This window comes from Rutilus rutilus (assembly GCF_951802725.1).
Source record: "Rutilus rutilus genome assembly, chromosome: 7".
Taxonomy (NCBI): Eukaryota; Metazoa; Chordata; class Actinopteri; order Cypriniformes; family Leuciscidae; genus Rutilus; species Rutilus rutilus.
The window spans coordinates 2,312,887-2,326,918 of record NC_140221.1 but is presented as its reverse complement, the minus strand read 5'-3'; the positions used below and the strand labels follow the sequence as shown (position 1 = coordinate 2,326,918).

Below are 14,032 nucleotides of genomic sequence, written 5' to 3'. Positions count from 1 at the left end.
GTAATTTTCATTGCTATTTAAGTGAAATTACTGAACTTAAATATATGAGCTTGATAAAAATTAGCATTCTAGAAGAAAATTTCAGATGGCACATAGAGGCTTTTGCATCTGAACTCTTCATATATTCTTTTTTTATTGCAATTGACTTGCAGTTAACATGCAATTAGTCACTTTCACTTTCAAAATCTGTCAGCACATGTTTCATATGACCTGCTTTAATTGTATTTTATGATGCTCTTTTATATATTTTTTTGGAACAAAATGAGCATGAGAACGTTAAAATATTCTTTTAAACCATTTTGCACAATCCTCAAGAACTTCTAAACCAATCAAGTGTGTTCCAGGCTGGCATCTCTGACCATGAAACTGGCATAAGCAGCCCCCCCCCCCCCCCCCCCCCCCCCCCCTCCTCAACCTTTCTGAGTCTTAATCTACTTAAGAGACCAACCCCACGTGTAAATCCATGCAAATGTGCGGTGGGAATTGTGTTAGAAAGCAAAATCACCAGACATGAGAGAAAAAATGAATTTCTCGACACAAAATGCAGCGTCAGGCACAGAGGAATTACTGTATCATACTGACTGTAATATTTGACTGTGCATTTGATTCATTTGGTTCCTTTTTATTTCTGGAAAGGCCTAATCTACTCGTAGCGCCACGATGGATTCTCACGTCCTCTCGGTGTAATTGAGTTCCAGCTCTTTGAATTTGAGAATCCAGCTCTGCGCCAGAGTTTGTCCCATTAGCTTGTTTGTTATCCTCAGTGGATGCAGAAAAAAAAAAAAAAAGTTTCGTGCTAAAGGCAATATTTTTTGTGGGCAATAATTAAAGGTCCTGGAAAGATTTAATTTCAAAGAGCCCAAGAAAGTGAGCCGGTGCGATAAGGAGTTTACAAATCAAGGCTAATGTGGATTCCCTTCACGCTTCTCTATGTTAGCGCTCCGACCCGGCAGACTACGCGTTCGCTCGGGTTTAATTCCAGGGTGGAGACCGGCGTCGGTAAATTGTGGCTGAGCGCTGAGGCTAATGGGAAGGGATGTTTTTAAGCTCTCACCTGATTGTGTGTGGCGTGTTGTGAATTTATGAAATGATGAGGTGAAGTCTCTTCCGTGTTTGTTTGTTTTTTTTAGTTCAATGCATATTTATGTTTTAATTTGATGTTTACACGGTGTTAATGGAACTGAGCATACTTAACGGAAATGGAAAATTGTGAAATGACAAGTTTTTGGACATCATGGTCATAATCATATACTTAATTACACAATTATATACACAGATGTATTTAAGTCCTACTTAAGTGGGTCAAACACACTCTACAGCTCGGTTGATTTAATTTACCACAAATGCAAACTAATACATTTTCCTTTATTTTTTTTTATTATTTTTTTTAAGTGTCCAAAAACATTATATTCAGTTAACACTATATTCCTTTATCTCTGTAATAAGTGGTACTACTCTTTTTTAACGAATGGCAAAGTGTACTTATTTTTTTCACAAGTCTATCAACAACTGTAACAGTCACCAGCTGGAGTGCCCTTGAGAGCCACCAGAGGCCACTCCACACCAGACTATCATGTTTCACTCACAAACTACATTTCCCATAATTCACTGCCCGGACTCATCATCACTGATTGCATTCAACTGTGTCTCATCACCCTGTTAGTCTCAGCCTATTTATGCAATGTTTACTCATTCACTCACTGTGAAGTTTTGTTTTAGTGTCACACTGCAATTCCCAGCATTCTCCCTAGTTTCGTGTCTCTTGGTTTTTGGATGTATTGCCCTGTTCCCTGGATTACTCTTTTGCCTCTGACCCCTGCCTGTTTTGTTTGTTTGTTTGTTTATTTGTTTGTTTGTTTGGACTGCCTTCCTGTGCTTGACCCTCTGCTTGTGTTTGATTATGATTCTGGATTACGCCTTAAAATAAAGCTGAATTTGGATCTCACGTCCGTGTCTTGGAGCAGTTTCGTGACAACAACAATTCATATTAACTACTTTGTATTTGTATTATGATCTTTTAACACCATTTACATTATACTATCAATACTATAATATTTGTTTGGTTTAGGGTCCAATTCTCTCAATTAACTATAGTTGCTTATTAGCATGTATATTAATAGGATATTGGTTATTTATTAGTACATATAAAGCACATATTAATGCCTTATTCTGCATGACCATATTCTACATCCCTTAAATCTTATCGAATATCCAAACTTAACAGTGACCTTACTAACTATTAATAATCAGAAATTAGGAGTTTATTGAGGCACAAGACATCATTAATAGATATGAGAATTGGACCCTAAACTAAAGTGTGACCATAGTTTACATTACAATGCTATTTATTAAAACAAAATCAAGTTAAAAAGCATGTTTTGTTTTCTACTTGTCTGACCTTAAGTCACCAGATACTCATCAATACGGGTGTCATGACGGTCGATGGACAGAGAGGCGGAGGTCCGTTCAGACAGTTCATTCACAGATCAAGCTAATTTTGGTTTTAACATGTGGTTTACTTGGTAATTAGTTTGTCCATTTCCACTAGTTTGACTCATTGAGGCTGATTTGCAGACTGTTGTGAAATCTGCAAGGGTAATGAGCCAGTGTCAGTGTGATGGAGGCCGTCTCACCTGTGTTTCCGTGTGTGTTTCCTCATTCACATTCACAGCACACACTGCTCTCTCTGAAACATTCACTGCTGGACAGTGTCGATTCAGAAAAATAACCCTGTACAGCCCGGCATATGGAATAATCGTCAGGAAATGTTTGTTTGGAATGGAACCGTTTAGAAAAACTATATATAATGTACACTCTAAAAAATGCTGGGTTGTTTCAACCCATGTTTGGGTTAAAAATGGACAAAACAAACCATTGGTTAAAATTATTTTATTAAATGTTTAATGCAGCAGTTGGGTTTGTCCATATTTGACCCAAACATGGGTTGAAACAACCCAGGATTTTTTTTTTTTATATATATATAAATATATAATTTAAAGATGGTCAAGCTTAAAACTTAAAGCCTTTATAATGTGTATATATATATATTTTGGACTTCAGGTTTGGATCAGGTTTTAGGATTCATTCCCACAGCTATTGATTATTTCTTATCATCAAACTTTGATGCTTAATGGGCAACCTCATCCTTCCCTTCCTAATAGACTAGGTTTGGGAACAGATCTAACAGCGATACGTCAATGAAACACATGCGAGAAATCTATTAGGTCATGAGCAACCGCAAGAACAGCTTTGGTTTGTGTGTGTCATTGGGTCAGTGCATTGCAAACCTCTGGTGTGAGTTTGTCCTCTCTTCCGGCCAGTGGAGGAGCTGTGTGTAACGTTCTGGAAGTGTGTTATCTCCATAGTGGTGTTGGTCCGGAAACTCTCTTTAAATCTCTGCATCAGTGCCTCTACGCTCTCTTGATCGGGGTCCATTGCTGAAACAAACACACACACACAAGCCTGTGAGACACACACCTCTGCTGAAAGGCGTTAGAGGGCAGCGCATGATTTACTACATGCTGAAAATGCTGTAGTCATGGTTATCTATTCCTGTGTATAAAAAAAAAAGAGAAGATAAATGAATGTAAAGGGCGAGAGATGATTTACTCAGTAAACGGTTTGTCCTTAAAAGAGAATGAGGACATATGAGTTATGCACAATCTCCAGAACTTCATTTATCCTGTCTTTAACACACTCTCCTTTCCTGTCCACTGTCTTATCTCTCCACATCACCTCGTTGCTCTCCTCATGAACAGGCACGCTTTGATGCATTTTGGAAAGAAGGCTAAAAAGAAGTGGAATCTGAAAAAGTGCAGGTCATGAGCGAAGACTATTCCCTCTTCAGCAGTTTGTAAAAGTTTTGTTCTCGCCATGAGAGTAAAAGTCGTAGTGTACTATAATAATCCTCCTGAAGATTCAAAGTTCAGCTGTGACAATCCTTGAAAAATGTCCAAAACGTCCAAAATTACCATGGCAGTGAATTACTAACTACCTGGTCAATAGTATGTGGACAGCCTTGACTGCGTTTGCCAACCCTTAAATTTCAAAACCAAGGCCACTGAGATGCTATAACTTCCAGTGGATGTCGGAACGTGGATAAAGGGATTTGTTCCCATTCGGATGCAGAAGCATCAATGAGGTTTTTAGTGTAAGTGCACTTAAGTGTGTTAAGGAACATAGTCATGAAAGTCTACTCTCTTTAAGTGCAGAAGTGGCCTTTTATTTCATTAATATTATATTATCTGCAAGTACAGTTCTTTAAAAATATTCTTTTAAGATTGGAAGTACACTACGAGTGCACATTCACTACAACCGAGTGTGTTTCTTTTTCCCTGCGACTGTTCATCGACACCCCGTTCCACTAAAAGTGTACAGATTGCAAACTTTATTTTGTAACACTTTTACATTCTGTACTTTTAAACAGTTAAACCCATAGATCAAAAGGGGGTGTCCACATACTCTTGGATGCAAACCTTTATTTTGCATTATTTCAGGTTCAGGGAGTCACGCTATTAAGGTCATGCTATTACTCTTACAATTCGTCTAGAACCATGTGACGTTACAGGCCAAATGGAGAGTAACTTCATTTTTATTGACTTGCCAAAAAAAACGAAAATTCCACACAGATGGAGCGCATCCAGCAACCTTCACATGTGTGTGTGTTGTAGTTTATGTAGGGTCACTGTGAGATTTGAGTAAACGTCTTGGGCTCCCCGTTTGGAAATCAAGAGCACTTCCAGACGGGGGGCCAAAGGAAAGATGGGCAAGGGTGGTGCGATGCTCACAGCCTGCAATGTTAGTATTATATTTCCAACTGGCAGTAAAACAGACTCCCTCAGGGGACACCGCTGACCCATCTGAACATGTTCTGGCCCATTTGCACCACAGCAGAGGCATAATATATAAAAATAAACTGCCCTCTTATTGTCTGCGCCAGGAGTGGGAGGAGGTGAAACAGAGAGATGGAGTGGGATGAGATGCCTCAAATAGTCGCAAACAATTTATCTCCCACCTCCATTACAAAGACCCATCGCTACTCCCATCGGCCGGTGCTGCATCACAACTTCAATTAACTTGAGATATGTAGAGGGCCGCTCTCTCGGCACAGGCGTAATGGCTCTGGACAGGGGCGATTTCCCCCCGTACCGTGAGGCTTTATGGTGAAGGCCCCCTGACGGAGAAGTTTGCAGATGGATGAAGCCGTGGTCCCTATAGTGAGTCGACTGGTTGTTTATTTAGCTGGGTTTCACTGGTGTGTGCCATTCTGTCTAATTACCAGCTGCTTGTTTAATCTAAGTGTCACACTCATGTGTGGATACTGTTCACAAGACACACGATCAGTGTGGAAAACAATCTTACAAACTTAAAGTCATGTGGAGTTTGTCTTTTGTTTGAGTTTGGAACAAGTCAGCCAAAGATATAAAGGTGAGTATCTGCAAACATAAAGTTGCTCAGCTCGGTTTGCTTTTCCAGTGCAGTTTAGTACCACTTCAAAGTGACTGGGATTACAGACTGATTGTTATAGTCTCTACTGTCGTGACATCATTGTAAACGCGACAAACAAACGCACAACACATGAGCAATGGAGCATATCGATGGAATGATGTTCTTGATTCCCGGCATGTGGATGTTTTTCACTGCAAGACGAAGAAGTTTGTTTCTAGCGGGTTTAGTGTCTCGTGTTGCAAATCCAATGATGCTGGTAGCGACGATTCTCTCTGACCAATCAGTGAACTGCAGTGTTTACAAGACCAACATTTTAGTGTCGGTACGGCTGGCTTGGAGCCGAGGTTGAACTATTTTAGTGAGCCGTATCATGCAGTGGAAAAGCGCCTTATGAAACTGATTTTGGGTCATGCCCCCAAAAACTAATTCTATTGTACATTTTACTGCCAGTCTTAAATGCAGTGAAGTCCAAGGATTTATAATGGCCATTTTGTAGTACCGTACTGGGGTGTGTTTCCCGTACAACGACTCTCTGCTTCACTACTATAGTACGATGCATCGTTGAATAATTTAACTAGTGAGTCACGACTGTTTACCGAAACTGTATTGTCGCAAATTGGTCGTTCAACCACGCTGGTTTATGATCTCACGCAGCTGGTGGAGAAATAACTACTTTTAATGAATCTGTTTGAGATCAAATTAATGCTAGATGTTTTGCTATAAATTATGAACATGGCATCTGAGGACTATTTCTCATTTTTCTCAGTTATTTCCAGATTCAATCATAGGCTCGTTCTTACACACTAGAGCTCGTTCACACTCACAAATGCACACTCTTCAAAAACGGTGCTTTAAATCTCTCAACCAACTAAAAGACGTAAATGACATCTGTATGTATTCTAAATTAAAGACACAGGCTGTACTGAATATCAGCTTGCTTGTTTGGCTCAAGATAAAGATTTATTAAGTCCACATGTCATGCAAACAAGAAACTCTGCTTCTAACCACAGGTCGAGATCTGTCAATCCAAACACACAACTCTGCGATGCTGTTTGCGTATGTTCGTTAGACGATGGTTTCAGGAAACACAGACTCGTTGAACTGCTGATAATGATGGCACTTGCGACCATAGTTGGCTAACGATGCTTTTGGGAAACACACACCTGATCGATGCTCCTTAAAAAAAAAAAAAAAAGACATGATGAATTGTTTTTGTTTGTTGTAAATATGACTCATCATATAGTCCGTATAAGTCTATTCATTATTTTTCCCCATGGTCTAATGTTAAAAAAACGAACAAATGTTGCAATATATTGAAATATCGGATTACAAAAGGCCTACTCGTAGAATCGAAATTCTTAAAAATCCCAATACATATCGATTCGGCACCCAAATGTCGAGAGATAAGTGTATCGTTACATCCCTACAAAATATGCAGTGCCATTTGCAGTGCAGCATGGGATTAGGAGTTTATTCATTCATGCACTTTTTTTGATTACACACACACACACACACACACACACACACACACACACACACACGATGTAGGATTCCGTCTAAAACAACTCATCACTGAAAAAATTGCTATTCAATTTCACAAATAACAAGAAAACACATTGCAAGTAACACACTGAATTTAATGTGACAATTTGAAGTAGAAAGACACTTTAAAATAATGCTCCAGAACACTAATAGTTCTTGAAGAGTAACTAGGTCACACTTGAGTAATTAGTGATGAATTATATGACCATGTTCAGAGTAAAACGTGTGGAAACATGTTAATATTGTGATTAGTAAATCATAGGTAATTCTCCATAATTTGTCATTGTTAGTTATTGGTTCTTAATGAGGCTAATCTCATTCAGTAATTAATGATTCCCTAATAAGGAACTATCTCAGGGCTAAATTAGCTATTTCGAACATCACTAGTAAATCTTGTTTCTATAATGGTAGTAGCTGAAGTGTTAGTGTAGCATTACTCTTTTGTCATGCAATACTTCCAGCTCAGTTACCTAATAATGACAGACCATATAAGTGTAGCCAAAATGCTTTTAGAACCAAAGCATTGAAAAAGGTGACGGTCAGAGAGCAAAGTGTGGTAAAGGCGCGGTAATGCTCAGTATTCCCTGTCGTGTGTTTGACTGTGCTCATGGTTAATCCAGCCACAGCTAACCAAACAAATCGAGACTGAGCCGGATCCACTTAAGACCCGACCTGCCATGACTGAGAAGTACAGGTTAACTGCTCCATGCATATTTCATGCCCGCGGCCTGTGTTTGTTCTGTTGGGAGTTGGAGATGAAATCTTTAAGAGTCTGCGCTCCTCAGACGCCCATCGCTCATCCCTGATGGCTTGCTGTGTGTCCGTCTTGCTCATGCTGTGACAGTTTATTGATTGGGTGCTTATAAATGCAATCAGTTGCCTTTCCAGGGCCATCCCATCATTTGTGTAAATGGGATTTGGGGGTTTAGTCGGCTGTTGTTCTAAATGTCCACTCGCGAAATCATTCACGACAGCCAAGATAGGACAATTTGTTCAGCCAACTCAATTCTTACTGATCGCGCTAGACGTGGATCAATAAAACATACAACTTTTGTTGTACTGCGCAAACACAACACTGATGTTGAAAATGACATATTCGCAGAGCCAATAACCAGGTCAGCGTGTAAACAGAATCTGGCGCTTGTGTCCCAGTTCAGTGAGTAACCTGAAGAAATCATCTCTAATGATTTACTCTTTAACTGTGCATTTTTAGAGACACTCGAAGTCTGAACTGGGTCGTCCGGCACCTCGTGACTGTCTGGACTCCTCTGTGATATTGATCACACATCACGACCGAGACAAGCCGAGACAAAATCACTGCTACACCCTGCTTGAGGCTGGAATACACTACATGATTTATACCCCGATTTACAGCCGACACAACTTGCCGAAAGTCAGTGCAGATGTTGAACAGTTAACAGATTTCACAGGAAATCGTGCAGTGTATGATGGGCACAGACTCTGATTTTGTGTCAGAAGTAGCACAGGCACTGGGATTTGTCGTGTCACACCGCGTCCGGTGTAGACAGCATCACTGATTATAATGGGTTTTTATTTGCTTTTGTCGCATCACGTTGCACCAGTCATTCGTTTAATGTACGATGGTCAGTTTCAATCTGTAACCCTTCACAGAGTCGGCAAGTGCATGATGCCTGAGTCTAAAGTTTAAAAAGTTGTGTAGTGCATTCCAGCTTTTACTTTGTAAACGTAAGTGAATTATTTAACACCTCAGCCATTCTTGCGCTTTTCATGTAGGTTCTTTATGCATAAAAAAATGAATGGTAAAAGTTTACAAAAAGTATTTGTTGACATTAGATAGCTACATTTACATTTGTTAATAGGAACTAACAATAATCATGCTTCTTAGTTGGTATTAAAGGGTTAGTTCATCCCAAAATTTAAATTCTGTCATCATTTACTCACACTCGTGTCGTTCCAAACCCCGTAACACTTTCCTTCATTTTCAAAGCACAAATGAAGATATGTTTAATGAAATCTGAGAGATTTCTGTCTCTCCATTGAAAATCTATTCACTCAAAACCCTGACGCTTCAAAGAAATGAATATGAATTGAGGGGTTTAATCCAAGCCTTCTGAAGAGATATGATCACTTTATATCATGAACATTGAATTTAGGCTTTTATTTTTGGATTAAACTATCCGATTCATATAGGTTTATTTGACGATCCCTTTATGAACATTTTAAAGCATCTGAGGCTTTCATTGGAGGGACATAAATAAATCAGATTTCATTAAAAACAAAAGTCTTATGAGTTTGGAACGACATGAGGGTGAGTAAATTAATGACAGAATTAAACAAAATGTTGGTGAACTATCCCTTTAATTTCAACATTTACTAATACATTATTAAAATCAAAAGCTGTATCTGTTAATATTATTTAATTAACCTGAGCTAACATCAACTAATCTATTTCTGTTCTGTAACAAATGTATTGCTTATTGTTAGTTCATGTTAGTTAAAGACTTCAGCACTTTGTATCAGTAGAAAACCTGTAGTATTTTCGAATTACCATGCTTTCCTCCCTCATATCCCCCTGAGACGAGAGATTTATGTATTTTTTGTCTGGAAAAAATCCTCTGGGATCTCACTCACAGAATGTACAAACAGTGTCAGCCATCTTTTATTTGGTAGCTAAGCTAACGGGTTCTTATTCTGTGGAAAAAGCTGAGTAGTAGGGGTTACCATCCTCTTTTTCCTGGACATGTCCGGCCATCGAGATCGTCCAAAATGTCCGGGATTCGGCTTTTGCTTTCTGCAGTCGCCATTCATTGTTTACATGCACACCTTTTCCGTTTCAATCTAACTGAATTCACTCCGATTGGTGAATCTGAATGTAAAGTTTACATGAACGCTAAACAAGTGATCGGTTGATGTGCTTTTTAACATTGCTAAGAAAATTCCCGCTCCTCCGTGAGAGATACGAGACCGGTGCGTCTCACAGTAATCACAGTAATGATTCAGTAATCATCAGTAATCAGTGATCACTCATCGGTAATCACACCACCGGCCTCGCGCCGTTCTCCCGCGGCCCTCAGTCTCATCCTGCTCGCCACAGTAAAGATAATGAATGGCGACTGTAGAACGCAAAAGCCCGAATCCCCGTTGTTTAACTGCTCTCTAACCGGTAGGCGTGGCTTGGGAGTGGCCTCCTAGGGCAGCGAAGCAAGTGCATTCTGGGAGTCGTTGTCTTTCATCCACATGAGCCAAAAAAAAAATTCTGGCTTTTCTCAGTCTAGAAGGCTCCAAATTCAAAAATAATTTCACTTTTCTACTACATAAATGACCCAATTTAAATACACATTCATCTTTCCAGAGGTGAAGTATCCCTTTAATGCAATGCAATGCATGCTAACGCTACTAATTCAACCTTATTGTACAGTGTCACCATATACAAACACCAAATGAGTGTTGAAATACACAGAAGTCTTTAAAAAGACAGAGTGAAATTAACAGCAAGAGCATCAAACCACGGACACCTTCATCTTCTTAACGGCTGCCACCGGGAAATGAAGAAAGATGCATGCGTGGGTTTGAGAAAGAGATCTCTCAAGAAGATGAACAACTTAATATCAGAAGTACGAGCAGGCCTGCTTTTTATCTAAGACAAGATACATATTTTATCTGCCTTACCTAGAGCCTGAAACAGCAGGAGTTCAGGAAGGTTAGAGTTCAGCTGCATTTTCAGCATTACTCCAGTCTTCAGTGTCACATGATCCTTCAGACAAAAATGTGATGATTTGATGCTCAAGAAACATTTGATTATTATCATGGTTGAAAACAGTTGAGCTGCATAATTTTTTTTATTTTTTTTTAGGATTTCTCAACAAGAAAAGCATTATTTTAAATACAGTAGAAATGTTGCTTTTGATCAATTTAATGCATTTTTGATGTATTTGTTTATTAAAATCTCACTTATTTGAACACATTTCTGCCAAAAAATCCATTATATCAGTCAGTAAGGGTTTTACACGCCTTGATTTTGTTTGGTTTGGACCCCTGTCGTGCTGTTGAAGATTACATTTTTAAAAGCGATTATTTGAAGATTGTCCAGGAAGCGCGGAGCAATGTGAAAATTCGCACCTGTCACCTTTCCTGCAAAATTATTTCTGCGATAAACACCTGTGAATTATTTCTGCGTTCACAGATAGACACAACAGTGATCTGCATGATTTTGAAGAGTGACCATAACCAAAGCAAATCCATTCGTCGTCATCTGAAGCCCTGCGCCCTTTGTTTCTCCTTCGCTCTCATCTTATCTCCTCTCCTCTCTTATCAGCAGCGACAGTGGGTTAACAGTGTCTTTAGGAATTGGACACAGCCAATAGTAGTGTGTCGGGGTCTGGAGCTTGATCTCAGTGGAGTGATGCCAGCAAACCCTTCAGATAATCCACCAAACCCACTAGGGGCGCATGCTGTTTGTTCCAGCTTAAGCGTTGTGTACACTATGTGTCTATTACATGGGTCCCGTGTGACACAGGAGAATGAGATAGAGGAACGCCAATTACCCGCTTGACTACTCGCTGAGCACTAAGACATAAGAAGCGACGGTCAACCATAATTCAGAAAGAAACGGCGTCAGGGTCAAAGTCAGTTACAATCTGGAGAATCACTCGTCTGGCTGTCTGTGTGCAGCAGATGCTCATAAGAGCACGAGAGCTGTAATAAAGAGAAGAGCGGACTGACACGCGAGCTATAAACGCCTCTCCTGAGGGATCGTGACAGACGTGGAGACGCTAGAGGCGGATCTGTGTCCAAATGTCCCATTATCTGACAGAGAAACGGCCAGAGTGACAGTTCATGGCAGTTCAGCCGTTGTCATGAATGTTCGTGTTTGCTGTAAAAACATCTTAAACACTGCAGTTTGAAATCGAATTAGACATTTCATCAGAGCACTTCAGTCTAAGTCAATTTTATGCAAAAGCTGAACACCGCAGAAATACGTTTCTTCCTCAGTATTTTTGCCTTGTGTGTTGAGAAGCAGAAGTGCATGATGTATTAAGAGAATATGTGCAAATACGATCGTTTTAAGCATAAAATCGACATGAATTGGAAGTTGCGCTAGTCTTTTCTTCCGTATTGTGCCGTATATCCGAGTGAAACGCTTCTGGAACAAGAACAAATGTAGGGCGGGGCTTTATTTTGTCTGTGGGAATTGATTGGATGGTTGTGGTTTGCTATTGGCTGATCTCATGTGATTGACAGGTTGCCCCGCCCTCGTCATCAGAGAAGAGAAGAGATGCTGCAAGAGGAAGTTATTCTGATTCAAGATTACCAGGAACATGATTTTAAAACAATAATATTGATGTGCACCCTTGAATCATTAATAATAAAAAGAAGAATTTGGATTTCATGGTGACTTTAAACCTCATTAAGCTCTGTTAGATTTGTATTTAAGACAAGACCAAAACATTGCCAATGGGGAGAAAAAATGATATATTACACAGTTTTATGTTTCAAGCCAATTTATCTTTTTTTTAATGATATATAGACTTAGAAAATGATATAACAATGATTAGATTAATTAAATGATGAATTTCTCAGTATGTGTTTTGGATGCTGTTGTGCTGGTGAGCCAGCAGGCTTTTTAACTAGATTAACTAGTCAGACTAAACTGGTCCACCAGATTCACCAGAGAAACCAATATAATTATAATAAGTATTTTTATTGGAGAACATGGCCCGGTTAAACCATCATAAAACAAGCACTAACCAGCATAAACCAGTCTAGACCAGGATAGGGATGCGTACTAATAATACCTTTAAAATAATTAACAAATTCTACATAATAATAATAATAACAATAATAAATATAGCTGTAAGCAGCGATGACGGTATGTATTTGTATTTAATTGGGAAAATATAAGAGGACTATTTTAAATTGTGTGGCACATCCTTCTGCCAGCTGGTGGCCTTATGAAGTGACTCACAACAGCCATGTGACCAATACAGATCAAATCTGATCAAAATCAGCCAATATGTGAATACTGTATGTAAGACTCATTCTGTTTCCCAGTTTCCTGTTTAATCCCTCACCATGGCAACACGATTGAAAATGTCAGGAATATGTTTGCAAGCATAGTGAGTGTTTAACAAAAATCCCGGTTCACAAATCGAAAGTGACAGACGTCCTTGTTGACTGTCAGTGCTAAAGCTGTTTGTGCTGATGATGAGAACAATATCTGTACTGTGTTCTATTGTTAACTAAAACCTTAAAAAACTTTATTATTTGAAATTGAATAAACAGATGAAAAAAAAATTATATATATATATATATATATATATATATATATATATATTTAAACATATAAACAATATATACAGTGGGTACGGAAAGTATTCAGACCCCCTTACATTTTTCACTCTTTGTTATATTGAAGCCATTTGCTAAAATCATTTAAGTTCATTTTTTTCCTCATTATTGTACACACAGCACCCCATATTGACAGAAAAACACAGAATTGTTGACATTTTTGCACATTTATTAAAAAAGAAAAACTGAAATATCACATGGTCCTAAGTATTCAGACCCTTTGCTGTGACACTCATATATTTAACTCAGGTGCTGTCCATTCCTTCTGATCATCCTTGAGATGGTTCTACACCTTCATTTGAGTCCAGCTGTGTTTGATTATACTGATTGGACTTTATTAGGAAAGCCACACACCTGTCTATATAAGACCTTACAGCTCACAGTGTATGTCAGAGCAAATGAGAATCATGAGGTCAAAGGAACTGCCTGAAGAGCTCAGAGACAGAATTGTGGCAAGGCACAGATCTGGCCAAGGTTAAAAAAAAAATTTCTGCTGCACTTAAGGTTCCTAAGAGCACAGTGGCCTCCATAATCCTTAAATGGAAGACGTTTGGGACGACCAGAACCCTTCCTAGAGCTGGCCGTCCGGCCAAACTGAGCTATCGGGGGAGAAGAGCCTTGGTGAGAGAGGAAAAGAAGAACCCAAAGATCACTGTGGCTGAGCTCCAGAGATGCAGTCGAGAGATGGGAGAAAGTTGTAGGAAGTCAACCA

General features: G+C 39.2%; 1 protein-coding gene across 1 annotated transcript in view; it reads right to left on the bottom strand.

Annotated features, from left to right (window-relative positions):
- Window positions 1–14,032, bottom strand: part of astn2 (astrotactin 2) — a 435,007-nt gene that overhangs the window by 245,697 nt on the left and 175,278 nt on the right. The window contains exon 4 of the mRNA XM_084413644.1: window positions 3,288–3,437. Within this exon, the coding sequence (XP_084269770.1) occupies window positions 3,288–3,437 (150 nt within the window). The remainder of the gene's footprint in view (window positions 1–3,287; window positions 3,438–14,032) is intronic.